Raw genomic sequence first — 20,000 nt, forward strand, 5'->3', positions numbered from 1 at the left:
GACGTCTAACCTCATAGTTGACTCGTATAGTCCAAGAATGTGATATTTTGCCTTCGCTGTTGAGCGGTACTTGTAATGACACATCGAGTTCTTGCGGCTCATACGACACAGTCACTCCAGCAACACTTGTCACAAGTTCGTCCACCTAGAAGAAAGAAAAGAAAACAAAACAAATAAATTGCCTTTCATTCAATATATTTAACATTCCAAACCTATAAATCGAGCTTTTCACTCTGCAAATTTGTGTGTTTTAGAAATTCATCAATGTATGCATAACGTTATATCCATTATAGGTAAAGCCTGCATAAACGCCAAGTGGCCCATCAGGCCGGAGCTTATCCCGGTTTCCATGGCATGAAGCGACTAGGAGTATTTCTACTCCCCCCTGGATGGGATGCCAGTCTATCGCGGGGTTACCCCCAACATTTCGCCAGTGGAGAGAGGCACCGTGGGAGTAAAGTGTCTTGCCCAAGAACACAACACAATATTCTCGGTCAGGACCCGAACCCGGACCATTCGCTCCGGAGTCGAGCACACTAACCATGAGGCCACCGCGCCTCCCCCTATTCATTACAGAAACCAAACAAAATACTTTCATTGATCACGGCATCTAACCTTATAATTAGGAGCTAAACGTTTCACAGGCACATCGTTAGGCAATGGAACATTTGCAGTTAAATCACTTTTTTGTCGTGCGTTTTTCTTAAGTGACTCTTCTTTTTTCCTCTTGTTCATATTTTCCAAGTGCTCATTCCAAGCTTTGAGTTCTTCCTTCCCATGGGCTAAAGTACATCTTTTGTCGAGTTTGCATTTTCCTTCTGACCACCTTTAGTTTAAACAAAATAATTCAATTACAATCGGGATAATCTTTTAGTCTAAAAGCACACTAAAATAATTTAAGAGAATTATGTGGTTTTAAGGAAGATTATACTATTTTTAACGTTATCTAACTCTAACATTCACGCACGCGGCCCTCGCTGACGTCAGGATGACGTAACAATTCATACAAGGGCAGAAAGCACAACTTTTCTTTTGGGGCAAGGAGTAGGGGAATAGGTTTCGTACTCCTTATGAGTACTCTTTTGCGTCTCACACCTATTATAAACAGGCGTAGTCCATGGTTTATCATCGTCCTTATCCAAGGACACTTGAACGTCTAACCATTGGAGATGTGTTTAAGAAGCAAGCACTTTCTTAAATTAATCAAACGCCCTAAAAAGAGTTGGTCCCCTCGGAATGTACGACCTCCCCTATGCTTGTCCCACAGTGCTAACCGGTCGACGTTTGAACATGATCCAATTTTGAGTAAAATTGTTAGCTATAACCTAGCTTTTCTTACTTTGGACACATCCTGTATTTGCCGCCATTCCCGGGAATTCTCAATGGTGCTCGGCAGTTCGCTGGCCCTCTGAATGCTACACGAAAGTCTTTGAGAAGCGAGGAACCATCATTCGCCTTTACATTCTTGACTTTCTTTTTAACTGAAAACGATCAAACAACAACTTATCTTATTATTATTACTATTATTATTATTATTATTATTATTATTATTATTATTATTGCGCGTTATAAGTAAATAAATTATTATTATTATTATTATTATTATTAAATTATTATTATGCAGTATGTTGTACGTAAGTATGCTTACAGATATAAGTAGGAAAAGGCACTATTGTGTAACAATCCCTACGGTTAAACCTATTTACAAACCAATTAGTGATAAGTAACGAACCAACATTTGAGAAAGGAACAAGAGTTTATATTCCTTAACAATTCGTCGAAACCTTGAATGACCTTGCTATGTTTAGGGTGTACGATAAAACTGCCTTCTGCATATTAAACAAAACCTGGTTCCCTCTATCCAAACCTAAAAACTTCCTAACTTTCTCCGCCGTCTCCATACAGTAGCCTCCTAGTACATCAACTATCACATTAAGCTGTGTGATAGTGTGGCCGGGGAACTGTTGGCGCATCTCCCACCTCAACGGCGCATACTTGTCAGTTTTCTCCTGTTCCTTCTGTTCTCTGTTGGAAACCCAAGGGCAGCTCATCTCAATAAGGATCACCTTCTCCTCTATTCTGTCCAATATTCTCGCATCAATTCTGTTAGCCCTGACTTCCGTATTTTCAGCGAATACTGGCACATCCCAGTACGCGCACGCTCGGACATTCTTGTACTCGGGTTTAGGTCAGACTGGAGAGTACCAAAGGGGGATACTCTGGATAAGATCTAAGTCTTTCAGGAACTCGAAGAAAAGGATTTATTATTATTATTATTATTATTATTATTATTATTATTATTATTATTATTATTATTATTATTATTATTATTATTATTATTATTATAGTGATTTCACAGTTCTGTGATATAATCCACTTCTGACAGTTGGTTAACACTTTAGTTACATCTTTCTTGTGGGCTAGATCAGAGAGTTCTTTCTCTAGGGTGGTGTTGAAATCTCCCAGGAAGTTAAACACTATATTGGTTTGCTTGATCTCGTAGTCGAGAGAGAGTTTTCCGAGACCCAGTCTTAAATCCAGCGTCTATTCTTATTAGTATCATCATCATCATCATCATCATCATCATCATTATTATTATATAGTTTCTCCAATGTGATGGTGCCTAAGATTGGATAGAAGCGTTAACCTTTTCTTGGTCATTTACAGAAGAGTTAATTACGTGACACTGGACCGGAAACAGTACACCTCACAGCCAGTTAGCGACGGAAACGGTTATGCCCCTACCTGAGACAGTGTCGCACGGTAGATCAGAGTTGTCATAGGATATCCCTTCGAATTTCTTAAAACTGGTTTGAACCACCTTAACTGTTCATTGCTGTGGAATTACAACTCAATAACCACGAGCAGCTCCCGTCTGACCTTGTAGCTCAGTCGGTAGAGCAACGGTAATCTACTCTGGAAGTCGTATGTTCACTTCCTACTCAAGGAAGGGTTTTTCTCTGTCCTTGGACCATTACTGGGGCTAACGGTCAGATAGGATGGATTACATGGAATTAAAACTAGCACTTGAATTATACACGAACAACCATCATAGTGATTAGCAAATAAAGTATGCCCCGAAATTTGGACATTCATAATGCTTTCCTTGCCAACACTATTCATGCGTCTTTGCAACTTGGCCCGCACTTGTTTTCTGTGAGCTTGCATCTTTGTTGGCATCTCTACGTTATCCAATGTGAGTCCACAGTTGGCTGTAGTGTTAAAACAGCATCATTTTAATCGAATCAAGTCCTTTTGCTTTCTCCTTTTCAGTGTAGTTTTGAAGTCCTAAGATTAAGCGCCCTTCAAGAACGTTAACGGCATTGACCCAGTATTTTTAGCCAATTTAAGTGTTGTTTTCAATAACGTTTTACTCTAGGCATGCGCAGTATGCGTCAACATATTTCATGCTGTAAGGTCTACCATGTATGTGCCACGACTATGGAGAAAATCACTCGTCGAAAGGAAAAGTGAATGTCTTATTTTTTAATATACCTTTTTTTCGATCTTCTTCCCAAGCTATTCTTTCGTTTTCACTATGTGCAAAGGTGCACTTTTGCCCTCGGGAACAAGTCTGTCTGCGTTTGAATTGCCAACAGAGTTGATAGGTGCCCAATACCCCAGTCGGTCTTGGACGAATTGCACTTTTAGCAATTTGCAGTTTATGTGCCTGTGTTTGACGGGATGAAGACTTGGTGTAATCACTCATTGCACCTCTCTCAATGTCTGAAAACGTAGGCATCTTCGGACGATTCTGAGGATTTTCTCGATCACGTACATCACCAGGACAGGTTTGTATGCTACCCACACTACTGGCGTCAGAATCATTGGCTAACTCTGGATAGAAAGGAAAGAAATATAATGAAGTTTACAAAAATTGTCGAACTGTCTTTAACCTCTTTTACCATTTATTTCGCAGAACTACCGACACACTTAAAGTCAAATCCGCCCAATTTGTTTGAAGTAGACTAAATTCGCGATGGTGTGTCCCATGGCCGACATGAAGACAGGAATGGATCAATCCCCTTCTTCAAAGCATTTTTGAATGGTAAAGAACTTTGTGAAATTGTCAAAGGAAAACAGCAGAATAAGATTGCTACAGGAAAGAGATTTATCTCAGCAAAGATATTTGAAGTTAGGGGAACCTTAATATATTTAACACTGTTCAGTCATCGGTTAAAACATCTTCGGAAATCCCCGAATAATTTCTGAGGGACAATATTTGCGAACCGTCAGATGATGAACTGATTCTGAAGCTGCTGACGTCGGTTGTTGAAAAGGAGAATAGTGCTTTCAACAAGGAAACATCATCAACCAGCGGATTAGCGTTACGAAAGACAATTGAGTAAATGAAAGATTTGGGATTTGCCCAGTGGATAGAACCAATTGTACCAATAGAGCTAATTGGAACCCGGGAACAGGGGAAATAAAGACGAAAAAACATCTTAGGGAACAAGGGAACATACTAAACCATTTTAGGGATCAAAAAGCGGATAACAACTAGTTTGGAAGTAATTTCGGGAATAAGGGAGCACAAGCAAATTTTTAAAGGGAACAAGGACCCCCTCCCTCTAGGGGGTTTACCCCACTGTTTATTTTCTCTTGATATTTTAATCTACAAATTCACGTTGTGGTAGTAGATCCTTTTCGATTCCTCTGATATCTGCCTTCTTGTTCAAAACATTACATAAGAATGTCCATAATGTTCGCTTAGTAAAATATATTCTATATACAAGGCTAAAAGTTAAAAGAATTAAAATATTCAAACCAAACGTTTTCGGCTGTTTGCCATCATCAGGGTTAAAATGGGTGACCGTCCGCGCGTACATTTATATCTTATGTAATTCCCAAAGGAAAAAGTATGGAGACATAAGAAATGACTTGTTTGTTCAAACTGGGGCGGAATTGTTGGATCATCAGCCCCTCGACGATCCTACGCTTGTGAAAAGTCTATGCCGAGGAGAGAACACGCCACGTGAAAGCATGTGATGGGTTTTCCCGCCTGCCGGTTTTGCAGGTTCAGAAGCGTGAGCAGGATTTGAATGCTCCGCAATTCGTACTGCTAGGTTTCGTACAGTCTCGCCAATGTAATCAACGCCACAAGAACAATCACCTTTGTAAACAACTTTGGATCTGTGAGTGTTTTTGTCTTTGTTGTTAAAGAGGGTTTGATTTGCCTTGTTTGCCACAGGATTATAAAAATGAAATTGAAATTAGTGAACTTGTTGAGTTTTTCAATAAACGTCTTACCGAGTTTTTCGTTTTTACCGCAAAAAGGGAGCTTGATGAAAACGTCGTCGAGGGGCTAATGATCCAACAATTCCGCCCCAGTTTGAACAAACAAGTCATTTCTTATGTCTCCATACTTTTTCCTTTGGGAATTACATAAGATATAAATGTACGCGCGGACGGTCACCCATTTTAACCCTGATGATGGCAAACAGCCGAAAACGTTTGGTTTGAATATTTTAATTCTTTTAACTTTTAGCCTTGTATATAGAATATATATTACATAAGAAGTTACTCAAAACAACGAAGTCACAAAATGACCAGCTCCCCGTCGGCATGGTAGCTCAACTGCTAGATAATTACCTTCCCTTTTGGCCCTGAGATTTCGAGTCTTTCGTCGCACCTTCCGTTTTTTTGTTCTTTCTGGGAAAGGTTCTGCAAATAACAAAGTAACAAATCAGTATGTTAAGTTGCGTTAGAATTGTTAAGATGTCGAACAACACGATTATATACTCGAAGGAGAGAAGTAATCCTCGTGCTTATGTGGACAATTGAAGCAATTGTCTCTTTTAGGCATCTGAAAAATTCAGACGGCTTCGATGGGAATCGAATCCATGACCTCTGAAATGCCGGTGCAATGCTCTACAATCAATCAGCTACGAAGCAGGTCAATTTGTTGGACTCACGTGTTCCCATGAAGGACTCGATGAATGAAATAAATTCATGTTTGCTCCCAACGTCATGGTTCATTTGAATTGGTAGAGCATTGCACCGGAATCGCAGAGATTCATGGGTTCGAATCCCGATGAAGCTACTTGAATTTTTCAAGTGTCTTTTAGGGAAATTTGCTTTAATTGTCCAGATAACTGCGAGGATCAATTCTGTCCTTCGTCTATAACCCGCCCTTCAAATATCTCATGATTATTTAAATATATATAGTCTTGACTGTCCTGGCTTTACTGCGACAACGTTTCGGCTGTTCAGCCTTCCTCATATTGAAAATTATTTGCAAATAAACAAATAAAAAGTAGAGCCGCGAAAATTACAAGGGGCGTTTTCCATTTACCAAGAAATTCCGGAAATTCCGGTTGGGATGTTAAATGGAACACACGTTTTTGGTTCGTTCCACTGGAAAATTTCCGGAATAAACTGAACTTGTGAAAAGGTAGTCCCGTTTTCCCTTTGGAAACTTTCCGATGGAAATGTGTGTTCCATTTACAACTTTTGAAAGGTCTTACCACTTCCAGGCTATTCACGGCCACATCTTTTAAAGTTTGGCGCGTAAAATCGCAATCACTGGGCGGCGAACGGACCTGAGTTAAATGGAACACGTTTTTCACCCGATGGAAATTTCCACCGAAATTTCCGGAAACTTTTTTAAATGGAAAACGCCCAAGGAGACTGATATTTATAGGAACACTAATTGAAATGTGTGAATACAGGTTACATAATGAAGGTTACGTAATAATAGAAAATGGAAGTTGTTCCAGCGGTTGAGCTGAATGAATACATCAGCCAATTTATCATCTCAGTCTGCATTACGGATGGCAGTGAATACAAGCCGACTTCCCTTCGAAGTGAAGTGGCTAATTTCGAACTACACCTGAAGAAAAAGCCTGGCTATTCTGCAATTTGCTAAAATATTTTAAACACAGTAAGTGTTGTAAATTTTATCAAATAATTAAGTTGTCGCTTGAGCGATTTTAAACTAATTTGTATTCCTTTCATCGGCCCATTTGTGCGAATCTACCAAACACTACACGAAAAAAATCTCAGTACCTATGAAACAAACACATTAAAGCATGGAAAACGCTTTGTACGATTTTTATTCACTCGCTGATACGTATCAGAAAACTCACTCGTTCGCTGCACTCTCGTTCGTTTTCTGATACTATACTCAAGTCGTAAATAGAAATCGTACGCGCGCATTTTCCATGAAGTAATCTTTCTCTATGTATAGTTTCCTCACTTGAGCCGTGTGATGGAGGTTTTGATAGCCGTGCATCTGTTGTTGCCATTTCGGTAGTAATGGATTCTGCAAAATTAACACAAAATATTGACAAACTACTGTAACACTGTAACCAAACGAGTACGTATTCGCGTGGCAAATAAAAAAGAGAGACAGAAAAACCACTCAGACGAATCGTAAACAATTATGTAAAATAGGAGGCTCAAGATAGTCTACGCTAATTTTGACGTTTCGACTCGAAACGTCAGTCATTGTTACAAAACAACAGTCCTTCCTAGGCCTAAACTCACCAGGACCTACGATCGTACTTCAGGCATGATTATGATATGACTCCTGGCATGGGCGTAGCCAGGATTTTTCAAAGGGGGGGGGGGGGGGGGGGGTCACACTGTGTCAAACAGAGGGTACTCGCATTTTCGCAACCTGAATATTGTAGGTTGTTTGAGTAAAAAACGGCTTACAAAGCGGGGGTCACAGGCACCCCAGGACCTCCCTCCCCGCCCCCCCCTAGCTACGCCCTTGACTCCTGGGTTCAAACCATTTACGGTAATAAATTTTTTTTTCCATTTTTTTGTAACACGAAAGACATTTACTTGTCCAAGCTTCTAATACATATGTTCTTATTGTCAGCATCTCTGGGAATGTGTCCTTCATTTTCCATAGGGACCGTGGCTGGACTTCAGAAGGAGGGATACAACGCATGAGCGCACTATCGCATTTATTTTAGCCTCTCGATTCCAAATGCAAATTTGCTTTGTGATGAATTTGTTGTCATCGTCATATTTTTGTGTGATGAGAACAACTTTTCACTTCCATGTAAATGGAAAGTGATTTTATACGAAAGAAATGGTATATCTTACAAAACAAAAGAGTTACCGTTGATTTTATCCGCTGAATGCTGCCTATCATTATTTTCTGCAACGGTGTTTTTCTATAACATGAAAACCAAGTATTAGAATTTAAAGAGGTCAAAAGCAACGAATGAAACAAAACATAACAGGAATTTACTCAGTGACCAATGGCAACGCTCTCTGTCTTCTGTAATGTAAAGCAGCCTGTAAAATTCCTTATACAGGCAACCCAGACATGGCATACATACAACACAGTGATTAAGTGACTAGCAGCCGTATTGGCAAACAACGATCGAACCATGCTTGCAAAAGAGCAGAGTTGAACTGTTCCGGATGATTTGATTGAAACACGAGAATGCCTATTGTATATCAAGTCAATATTACTGTCTGTTAAGAATATTTGTAGGGTTCATCTCTAGTAAGGAACGTTAAAGACGTTTGGTCGAAAGGTTGACACCGTATCTGAGCTTTTCTGGTAATGACTGGGCGACTGGAAATATGTAATATGTCTGAGCCGACGATGAGGCCTTTGGAATTTTTTTTCCCTTGAAATTCGGAAATCATTGCCCAGCCCTTGGAATGAATCAACATTTGGTCCAGCATTTTTTTCAAAAATTAAAAATAAATCTTGGGAATAAGGTCTGGTCACTTGATGGACATTTTGCGGCAATGTTTTTACATACCTTTTTGAGAGGATTTTCTTCCTTGTCCTTTAGCTTTGCTTCCATTTCCTGAGCTATCTCTTTGCATTCCTTCATAGAAAAGAAATGAACAAAACGCTCTATTTTTTTCATCCTAAATTCGCTGGAAAACAAGTATCTCAAGGAAATACGTATGGTGAAGATCGGACATACATTTAAGGCGGTTCGAACCAGTTTCAACGCTTCCAAGTGACGCACCATATGAAACACGAATTATTGCTGAACAAGATACAGTCATTATTGTAACGTAGTATGTCACCGTGGCAACGGGCAAGCCCTGCAAAAACACCCTTTATTTTGTGTTTAGTTGCTTATATCTCAAAAACGAACTCGGTGACCCACATTCAATATGTCTGAAAAGAAGTTAGAGGGGCATGATGAAACTTTCTGCAAAGTTTAAAAAATTATGTGTCGTGGGTTCAGAGCCACCTTAATTTTGTGATTTGTTTTAAGGTAGCTCTGAATCCTCGGTGTAGAATTTTTTAAACTTTGCCGAAAGTCTAATCACTTTTCAGCGATAAAAAAGGGGGGTCACCTAGTTCATTTTTGAGATATGAGCAACTAAATCCAAAATAAAGGATGTTTCTGCTGGGCTTTTCCGTTGCCAAGGTAACTTATTACATCACAATAATAATGACATCTTGTTTGGAAATAATCAGTATTTCATATGGTACCATAACATTGCTGTTATATTACGTGATACAGTGTTGTAGCATTATTCGATCTAAACAGAGAGTCTTCTAAGAGTTGAAACCCTTTCGAACCTCCTTAAAACATGAACAAAGGGTGACCGCATCAGGCCGTAGAACGTCAAGCTATGGAAAATAAATAGTTTCTCGGCTTCATTTCTTGAAAACCAAGTCGATAGTGTTAGAGGTTTTAAGTATTTAGGGGTTGTATCATTAGAGAGACTAAGCATCACGTTTACAGCGAACGGCAAAAGTCGGACTAAAAATTTGCGTTTGCAGGAACCCATGACCCGGAGCCGCCAACTCCCATACTGGGCCTATGTCACGGCGTTTTTACAGACCGATTTATTTTTAGACTACATTTCCGGTTCCGGTTCGGTGACCCTGTGACGTCAGGTTAGTTTCTTGTAATTGGTCATCGGCCTCCTGTGGGAGTCTCATTCGCGGGAAATTCAATCTAAAAATAAATCGGTCTGTGAAAACGTCGTGACAACAACACAATGGAGATGTAGGCTCCGGGTCATGGGTTCCTGGCGTTTGCCAAAAGTGGAAAAAACTCGTTTGATATGCGCTTATTTCTTGCGTGTTAGCAGCAAGCATCAATGTGACTTTTCAAAAGAGAGAGACGAGTTAGAACAACAGAATTTTCATGCTTTTAAGACAAGCAGCAGCCCACCGTTTCGCGTTGGCGTTTCACGTAAATCTCTCCATAAACTTCCAACTTTACGTGGACGCTGAACATGTCGAATATGCGATATCTAAGGTGAACAAGAGATTAGGTCGTCTGCGTAGAATCAAGTAGAATCAATCACTTGTTGCTTTGTAATGCACGCCTTCTTAAGTCTCGTCCTTCACATTCTTGACTATGCATACATGGTATGAGGTGACAAGGATAATGTTGTTCTAATGAACAGCCTGCAGGTATTGAAAAATATGCCTGCAAACCGTATTCTTGATAAACTTCTGTATTCTTCAGCAACTGATGCGCTCAATTAATCAGCTTGGTTGGTTGAGGTGATACCTCAGTATTGCACTGCGCATCCTGCACTGCGCATATGGTGTATCAATATTCATAAATTGGATCTAATTTGCAACATTGTAAATATGGCATAAGTCGATCATACACGCTCAAACAGTTCTCAAAACACGTGAGAGAAGTTGTGAATTACCCGTAATTGTTTGCGAATAAGCGCGCGCATTCCAAGGACATGGCGAATTTTGTTGTTTCGATCTACGATAATCGAGACAGACAGGTACGATGGTGTTTTACTCTTAAACGAGCACAGTGACCTATATTTTTTATTCCATAATTTTGGTGTACAAATTATCCCCTTTAAAACAACTTTTTTTTTCAATTTATAAGAAGGAAAAAAATATAGCTAAAAACCCCTTAAAAGCCCCTTACCCAGGGATGCAAATTATGATCTTGAAAACAACAACTCGAGAAACGTTTTGTGTCGACGTCCTTTTAAGTTGGGTGATTTTTCCATAAACTATATAAGACAGTGTTTCATATGTTCTAGACTTTCTATCTATCAGGTGTTTTTTCAAGTGTTACTTTAAAAACCCTCTCGTTTAGCTACCGCAAAATTAAATGTACCCTGAGCCGAAGAAATACTCGCGTGATTAGTCATTAGTACAGGCATCAGTGGGGTAAGATTGGCCCATTATATCTCTTAAGCAAGCACGGTGACATATCTTTTTTATTGTAGTTTTCAAAACGGGGATTAGTAGGGAACATTCAGGGAAAGTTTCAAGAAAATCGTTCGACAATTTTTTTTTTCTGATGAATCACCTTAAACTTAGAACAACGCAGATATTTTTATTGCTGCTTGTATGTTTATAACTGCGTGCATGAAATTATTTCTCCTGAATTGGAATTGGTAAGAAACAGCAATGTACATTCTTATAGCACTCGTAGCAAAGATGAGCTTAGGCTTCCATCAGTCAAACACAACTGGGGTAAACAAAGAAAATGTTATCATTCCTTCAAAAATTGATTTATGTTATCTTATCGTATCGTATCGTATCGTATCGTATCTTATCTTATCTTATCTTATCTTATGTCTTTCTGAAAATGATAAAATTACCTGCTGTCTTCGGTATTCGTCCCTCAGTAACTCCTTTGTGCTCTTTGGCTGTAACAAAAAACCAAACCTGAGAGGTGAGAACTCAGTAAACTTCGATGATCACTTCAGAATGCCTTCGTTACGACAGTGACGTTCAGCTATTCCTCTCGGGAACTGGCAATAAATCGCCTTCGAACTTTTCGCTCACAGCCATTTTTAAAGTTCTATGGTGCGGTTGGGTTGACTCTATGCCCTGCTACTTTATTTAGAAAGACGTTCTTTCGTGTAAAATGAGTGAGGCAATCACTTACGCGTCGACACATTCAAGATGGCGGGACAATAGAAATATGGTGGAAAAAAGAGAGGGTTAGTTCTTCTTGTCTGCCTGCGAACGCAGACGTATTTCCAGCGGTCGCTTCTCTCCCACAAAAAGTAACGACCACCGGAAGTATGTTTGCGTTTCCGGGCTAGGACTGTCGTTTTGCTAAAATGCGGAAAGATATTGTTCCTTTTCTGACTGTATACGAATTGCAATTTTTCCAACAAATTAGCGCTAATCACTTTCACGAGTGGACGTTCTTTTTGTTTTTGTTTTTGTTTTTTTTTTTTTTTAAAGAAGAACTCACCCTTGCACCACTGTTCTGCTTTGATGCTCGTATTGGAGGACGCTTGGCTGACGGGCGGGGTCGTTCCAATTCAAATTGGTTTTCCGATTCATCAGAAAGCCGCGATAAATCTGTCATCTGAAAAATAAGTTAATCTTAAGTTAAATTAATAACTTATTGGGATAACCACCATGGTTAGTTGGGACATATAATATTTTCTACGAGTGGATGCGCGCATGCGCAGGAACGAGTCTCGTGATGGCGGAAAGAGCGCTGAATTCTGTTGGCAAAATGAATGATCGTGTGATGTTCGGAAAAGATGAAAAGGAACGGCGCGAGTATACTGGATTATGATGGAGTGCAGAGAATTGTTTTCACACGGCTTTTACCAACGTTTTTTTTTTTTTCACGGTTTTCGTGAAACCTACGGCACATTCTCCGGACGAGCCGGAGAAAAATGAGGCTAACTCAGCGTTTTTGCTGAGAGATCGATCCGCCATTGTCTTTTAGTTCTGGGGTTTGATCCGCAGCCAAAGTGATAATATATAGTGAGGAAGCTTTTACGGTCGAAAAGACGTTGGTAAACTGATCCGAGATGTCTGCGAACTGATAGTTGGCAAAACAACTAGTTGGTGAGAAGAAGAAGAAGGCACGTTGCATGTTTCCAACGAGGTTAAATAAGCTTAGTTCTTCGAAATTAAATTTTGAGAGTTCCGTCGTGGAAACCAGTAAGACTGTGTAATAACACTAAGGCTGTTAGGAAGAATGTTAGCCAGATCGTACATAAGAAATTATATCTTCATTTAATCGAAGTTTATATTTCTTTGGTCATCAAACAAATGTCCTATGCAGGTAACCTGAGCCGTATTAAATCAAAACCAGCTGTCAAAATTGAGTCAAACATTCATATGTGTAATACCGGTGTTTGTCTTTTTCGAATCAGAAGTTTTAAGAGCGCACGAGAAATCACCAGTTGTTCCCTATATATATATTTTTTTTTATTCCGATGTCTTGGCAAAATAATCAAATCTGAAAAATCTGAAAAAGTTGTGTTTATGTTATTCAAATTATGGTAAGCTCAGCATAAATAACAAAGCACAGGTGTTATCTGCTTCTGCTAAGAAGATATCGATGTGCCATGATTTAGACTTAAGCCCAGGTCCCTCAATTTGTTGTGATATGAGTCCTTCGACATCATTATTATTATGAAGATTAGCTCAACAGGGAATAAGACGTCGACCATTATTTTGATGTTCGTGGCAGAGGCGATTGTTTTTTTTAGAGCCGTCTCCCATCAATTATCTAATGAAGACAAGTGAATTATTCCAAAATTAAGGCATAGAAATCAATAAAATTGGCTCGAAATTTTGAACACAATAAATGAAAATGGAGAATGGTGAGAATTGGTCAAAGTCTGCCAACCTGTCAGAGATAGTTCAAACAATCTGCTTGTTATGAATAACTGAACAGTACTGAAAACAATAATGGTATAAATGATGGTGGATGATTGGTGTGAAATAAACTGAAGGAACATCCCTGAAATGGACACCTTATTACAATAACCTGATATGACTGAACATGGTGATGATATTTTAAGTGTTGCACTAGGAGAAGGTCTACTTCTGTTTGTTTATGATAATATTTTGAAGAGTGATGAAATGCCTATGGAAGAAATAGTCAACTTTTTGTGGAGCTGAATTCCAGCAAAGAGGATCTCTTCACATTCATGCTTTGTAACGCTGTTCTAAGGATGCCCCCCAGTATGAAAAAAGCTCCAACGATAATATTGTTAATTTTGTTGATAAGTATATCAGATGCCAAAATGATAAATCTAGTGAAATAGAATACTGCGAGTCTACTGTTATTGCACAAAGGACACTACAATGAATCTACAACTGTATAGTGTAATAAAAACATGAACTGTATGAGAAAAACAAGACTGGACAAAAACTCTAACTGCACTTTAATTTATACACATGAAATTTACTTAGATACTATATCAAATTCACTTCGATACACTACCCATATCTATCATCTCCATTATTGAAAACAGCATCATCAGCTTCACGGGGCTATCAAATTGACACCTATCCACGAGTTAGCTATTGGCTCCCTATGTTTAGATCTTAAATGCCAAAGTAGTAAAGGAAAAATTGTCTTACCGATTGTGACTGACTGTTTTTCCTCGAGCTCTGCTTCTCACTCAATTTAGTTCTGATGTCACTTACAATAAGGCAAACTTTCATGCTCTGCAATGACGTTTGAGCGACAATTACGAACGTTATCAAGCATCAGCATACAGAAATTGAGATTAAAATTCGCGCTTGCATGCAGTCAACCACCAACAATTAGGGAGTTTTAAGCAAAGGCCGTGACGACGGCTACGGCAACGACACGTCACAAAGCAAAGATACTATTGGTTAAAAAAGGAAGATACCGTGCTGCACGATCGATACGCATTTTAGTGCATTTTCCCCCGTACTCCACAGAACAACCTTTAGTTTTTAACGAAAGCGTGAGCATACGGCAATGAACTATTCATTTTATACGTTTACTTTAAAACCGATCGTACCCATCCAGTTACAAGACAGTTCTCCCGAGTTGTACAATGGTTAGAAGATGGAATAATAGCGGAACACTTACGATGGCGTTAAGTTATGTTTTGGAGTGACGTTTTCGTTGACGCACCCTGCCAGCAGAGCCTTCTTAACTCGACGCCATGCTGATGAAGCCCAAAAGGCCGAAACAGCTATCCATGGCTGCTAATTGACCCGGTGACATGGCTGTGCGCATGCGGGATGTGTTGCCCACACCGGGTTGGTATTACCGTGTGTCACCTTGCTTTAATTGTTGCCCTATTCTGCCAGTTGTTATTATAGGAAAGCTCTCAGTTTTGCCGCATGTGTCAAAACAATTGGGCAACCCTAACACGCCATAAGTGTGCAAGAAGGTCGTGCCCCGGAACTTAATCAATGATACTATTTATTGATTTTCCAATTAGAACTTACAATGTTTGAGAAAATTTTCCAAACCGATGATTGGAAACATTCTTTCTTCCGGTTTGAGGTTATTCTTTGTTGGGCACATACTTTGTACAGACAAGTTGATTTATGCGTCGGTTGTATAATTTTTTATGAGTAAGAAGATTGCTAGTGGAGACCGTTGGCATCATAGCAGGACCCGATGTGACAAAAATTGTCTAAACATCTGTCAATGGCCACTTCGATCGGTGGATTCCAGGATTCTATGGTTTATGAGTCTAAATCAAAGGAATTTTCCGTTGGCTACTTGTTAAGCTTACCTCCGGATCCATCCTTCGCCATTCCATCGCAAGTCGCAAGGCCTCGTCGAGCTCTCCATGCCGAGTGTTAATGTTAATTAGCATATCAAAAGCAGGAGAACTGGTCCGGTCGGAAATATTAAGAGCTGCAAGAGGAGGCAAGAATATTTGCCACCGATTAGTTAACAAGTTAAGTGTGAGACGACGTTAATGTCGTACCTCAAAAAAGACAGAAGTGTACAAAGTCGAAGAAGATCTAATAGAATTCGTTACAAGCCAGTTATACCTGAAACTTAACACAACAAGGTAGCTGTCCGCGGGCGGATCTTCCCCAACCTCAAGTCATACGTGATGGGATATGCTGAATAAAGCCTCTCAGAATACATGATAATAAGGGCAACCGCGTTTGTATTTCAGAACCGGCGACACATAAGAGCTCGAGTATATGATGTTTACTTTTCATATAAACGGACGCGTTTAGAACTGCTTTGCTCCACTTTCCCCCAGAACTGAAACGTCGTTGATGGAAAACGGGTGTTGACTCATTTTCTTATGGTCTCCAAAGTTATAGTGTCTTGTCGCAGGCCCGTTGGTAAATCTACCATTTTAGCTTTTGAGTAACCTGGCTACCAAGAGTCGTATGAGCTGCACACTAACATTGTCTTTCTCTCACAGCAAAACAAATTATGTCAGAAAACCGGCAATAGAAATGCTCTAAATTAGCATTTGTTTACCTTCAACAAACCCACATTCACCATTAACATTTTTTGGATAAAGACGTCTCGCTGTTAAATACAACTTTGTAAAACAATTTACAAGCACGGATGACTACATGAGTAGGACCATTGCGCATTGATGTTTGCATTTTAAACTGAACTAGTCTTTCGAATTCTGATTCCCTGTCACCGCTAACATTCAAATAAAGGCGTGACTTCACGCTGCTTTGAAGTTCATGAATCCTGAAAAGTGCAAATGTCGCTTTCGCCTGTAGCTGGCTGATGGAGGTGGCATAATAACGCCCACATAAATGCGTGCAAAATTTTACGACTGTCTTCAACAGTGGTTAGCCGAGTCAGATCTGGTTGCCAAACCCCGTACATTTCGGCTTATTACATCTATAATTCAGTTTCAGGGTTTCGCAATCGGAGATTTCGGAGCTACCCAAACGTGGACACCCTTCGTTTCTTCTAAAGCTTCATGACTACGACGATTATTAATTTTACCTCTTTGGCAATCCTGCTTTGCTTTCTGAAGATCTCCCTAAAGAGTGAAAGACAGTCAGACCAAAGTAAGAGATAGCATTCTAGTTGTTAAACGTCTGTAAATTTACATTCCAAAGGGTTTGGTATTTCAGTCCCACTGTGCTTGATTGATAAATTGGTAAAACTGTAGGGCCAACAAAATGATAGTAAACGCATTTTACAGACTTCTCTTTGAAAAACAACGGTCTTCTCTATTTTGCCTGACATTTTTTACATCAATTTTCCTTCCAATGTGTAGTCAAATGTTTCCTTTTTTGAAAGAAATCAATGAGCTTCTGTAAACGTTTATGCATAGCAACGGATGTTTAATAATAAAGTCTGTGCTCACTTAAACCGGTTGCGATGAAGCCTTCTTCTTAAATAACAACTTTAGGAGACTGTGCGACTGTGTCTAAGCATGCACAGAAGAAACATTTTTTTTACCACAGTCAGGTAACACTGAGCCCTTCGTTCGAAGGCTTCCAAAATTTCAGGAAAGAGGTTTATAACTTCAGTGTACATCCGTACAGCCAAGGTCGTATCTTCTCTTCTATGCTGCTCTGCACTTGACATGAGGACGTCAATGACTCTGACAATGTGATATTGATTTCCGTATCCCTGAGGAACAAAAAAGACACGTTAAAGGCGAGTGGTGGGAGTGCATTGGTTAGAGCACCAACGAGCTCTTACTTATCAACAAACGTGTCCCGGGTTGGAAACGTCAGCGGTAACACTGCTATGCTTGCTTCTAATGGCAACGACTTTGAAATGGAGTGCGCTCAGTGCCTTTTTAGGAGAGGGGGGGGGGGGGGGCGGAGGGGGAAGGGTTCCGTTATTGCATTCAAGCGACCTCGAAATAATCAACAGGGATGCGCTCTGTTGTGAAAACAATCCAACTAAACAACTGTTTTTTATTATTTCACATAACGCCACGGTATTGCAGTTGCGATCTTTCGAAACAGATGAGACGAAAAAACGTGCTAATTTTTAGTGCAATCGAACAACAAAACAATTGTCGAATTCAGCTCTCGATTGCAGTGATTTTAGTCAGGGTATTGTAACACACTTTTGAACTCGTACTTGACCACATAGCCTCATGACTTTCTCTTTTAATCTTCTTAACGCGCTCTTGTCTCTTGTCATCTGCAAAATCCAAGCATAAACGTCTTATTTAGTTTTCAAGATTCATGGGTCCGTTTCTCGAAAGTCCCGAAAAGCCATTTGCGAAAGTGGTCCTTTTAACATCTTTTCAAGGAAACAAGACGTGAACTTGATTGTGAAAATTGATGGCTTAAAAGCTCTTTGTCATTTTAGGTACAGAGGAAAATGTGGCCCCCGAACAGTTGCTGGATTTTCGAGAAACGGGCTGCAGGTCCTATCGTATTGTATCGTATCGCATCGTATCCTTACAGCAGCAACGTCCCTATAAGGAAAAATCAAAGTAATGATTTACCTTTACAAATTTAATAGCAGGCTGGACAAATTTGGAGAAACCGCAGAGTGAAAGTACTTCTGAATTAATAATGAATTTCATAAATAGAGGATATTACATGGTCGCGCCGGGATGGAGGGTATGTTCGCGCGAGGATAGAGACACCATCAGCACGAGAAGATAAAATTCATATCCCCAAGCGGCCAGGTAATGATCTGTTTACCATATAGATATTGATGAAATGACCAGATTAAAAACAACTTGTTTTATTCATTTTCCAAATGACGAAAAAGTGATCACCAACCGCTAAAAACACGCATGTTGTGTAACATAAGCAAGAGTTACCTTATGATCCAAATGTTTGTAGATGATAGCATATCGGAAGGCGCTCTCTATCTCCCCTTGTAACTCAAGAGCACGCAAAAGAAGAAATGTAGTGTGCTCATTAAGCACGTTATCAAGCATTCCATAAGCTAAAAACGAACAACAAAAGAAAGATAAAAAAGGAGATTATCTGGATAAGTTTCACTGTTCTATGGACTTGGGAATACAAGGAAAAGAAACAGGTAAGATTTGTATTGACGTAAGGAAGTACTTCCTTTAGTCCCGTGCAACGCTGGGTCTGTACTTGACTAAATAAAGAAAATTTAAACGAAGATTATGATAATAACGATATTGCCTGTTTGTACACTCACATCAGTCATGCATGACTCATGGCATTTTACTTTAACTACAGGGATATCAAGCGATGAATCCATAAGTATTATTACTAGCAAAATTTGGTAACTATCAATGAAGTGAAACTTGGTAACTACCAAATGGAACAATGAGATACTTCGAAGATGGTTATTGGCCACTGACTAGTTTCAGGCCAGCGTACGCTTTTCGAGACACGGAAAATGAACCGAAGTCATTGCTTGTGGTGGCCGAAACCTTTCAACCTCTGCACACTTACCAATTTCGCAATCCCGCAAGACGTATGGTAAGTAATGCTGGGGATAAAAAAAAAAATTCATCTCAGGTAACTGTGTATATATGCACAGTTCGGTCAATGTTTAGCCTGAAGTATATTAATTTTTATACTATGAATTGTGACTTATCCACTGGACAAAGTTATCCAGCCTTTAAACAACTTGGGTCAGAACGCTTGAAACACAATATCCTCGAGTGAAAATTTAGTAATATATGATAATCGTAATTCTAGGGTACAGAACATGTTGATTGATTGCACTTTGAACTTCAAAGCGCGCATGTTTAGGAAAGGAGCATAAAATATGTGCTTTAATTCAACGTAAATCTCTACTCCCCCTCCCCCATCCCCACTATCTGTTTATTCCTCCTCACCCATTCGGTTGCTATTTTTTTCGCTCCCCAACCTTTCGTTGCTTCAACAATTCAAGATGGTGGACAACCATTTACCGAAGAAGTGTAATGATCCGCCCATACAAAGTGCATTGTTTGCTGAGATGTTGTATCATATTGCTCCAGATGATGCCGCAAACAAGTTTGGCTTTACATTGATTTTACCGTATGATACCTCTCATAAAAATGATCAAAATAAAATCGTTCTTAACTGACCATCAGCCTAAGGTATGTTCTTAGTATACTTTTGAAATTTTGCGGGTTAATTATATTCCAGCCTTAATATTCTTATAAAAGGCATCTTACTAAAAAAGATAGTCACCGTACGTTTTTAACGACCGATTGTGGAAACTTGGCAGACACTAACCATTTGGAGCAAACAATCAGCCCTTCTGCATACTAACGAGGACAAAAACTCGGGATCAGTGCCATGTCCGAGTCGCTGCAGCAATATTGTTAACAGTGCCGCTGCTGTATCGTATCCCTTACGTCTTATAAAGTCTTCAACGTACGCCAAGGTCATATGAACATCGGGTGACACAAGGTAACAATCGTGCAGAGCCTGAAACGCA

At 39.6% G+C, this 20,000-nt stretch overlaps 1 protein-coding gene across 2 annotated transcripts in view; it reads right to left on the bottom strand.

The window, feature by feature from the left end:
• LOC137969879 (3'-5' exoribonuclease HELZ2-like) overlaps window positions 1-20,000 on the bottom strand; it is a 66,774-nt gene that overhangs the window by 38,243 nt on the left and 8,531 nt on the right. For both annotated transcript variants that reach the window (XM_068816275.1, XM_068816276.1), the window contains exons 4-21: window positions 19,796-19,990; window positions 19,022-19,058; window positions 18,412-18,539; window positions 17,715-17,777; window positions 17,079-17,252; window positions 16,617-16,653; window positions 15,415-15,539; window positions 14,276-14,362; window positions 12,135-12,251; window positions 11,530-11,577; window positions 8,733-8,801; window positions 8,075-8,129; window positions 7,199-7,264; window positions 5,593-5,664; window positions 3,496-3,837; window positions 1,340-1,481; window positions 616-826; window positions 11-145 (exon numbers count right to left, since the gene is read on the bottom strand). In XM_068816275.1, coding sequence (XP_068672376.1) covers window positions 11-145; window positions 616-826; window positions 1,340-1,481; window positions 3,496-3,837; window positions 5,593-5,664; window positions 7,199-7,264; window positions 8,075-8,129; window positions 8,733-8,801; window positions 11,530-11,577; window positions 12,135-12,251; window positions 14,276-14,362; window positions 15,415-15,539; window positions 16,617-16,653; window positions 17,079-17,252; window positions 17,715-17,777; window positions 18,412-18,539; window positions 19,022-19,058; window positions 19,796-19,990 — 2,103 coding nt within the window. The remainder of the gene's footprint in view (window positions 1-10; window positions 146-615; window positions 827-1,339; window positions 1,482-3,495; window positions 3,838-5,592; window positions 5,665-7,198; window positions 7,265-8,074; window positions 8,130-8,732; window positions 8,802-11,529; window positions 11,578-12,134; window positions 12,252-14,275; window positions 14,363-15,414; window positions 15,540-16,616; window positions 16,654-17,078; window positions 17,253-17,714; window positions 17,778-18,411; window positions 18,540-19,021; window positions 19,059-19,795; window positions 19,991-20,000) is intronic.

Source organism: Montipora foliosa, chromosome 9 (assembly GCF_036669935.1).
Source record: "Montipora foliosa isolate CH-2021 chromosome 9, ASM3666993v2, whole genome shotgun sequence".
NCBI lineage: Eukaryota > Metazoa > Cnidaria > Anthozoa > Scleractinia > Acroporidae > Montipora > Montipora foliosa.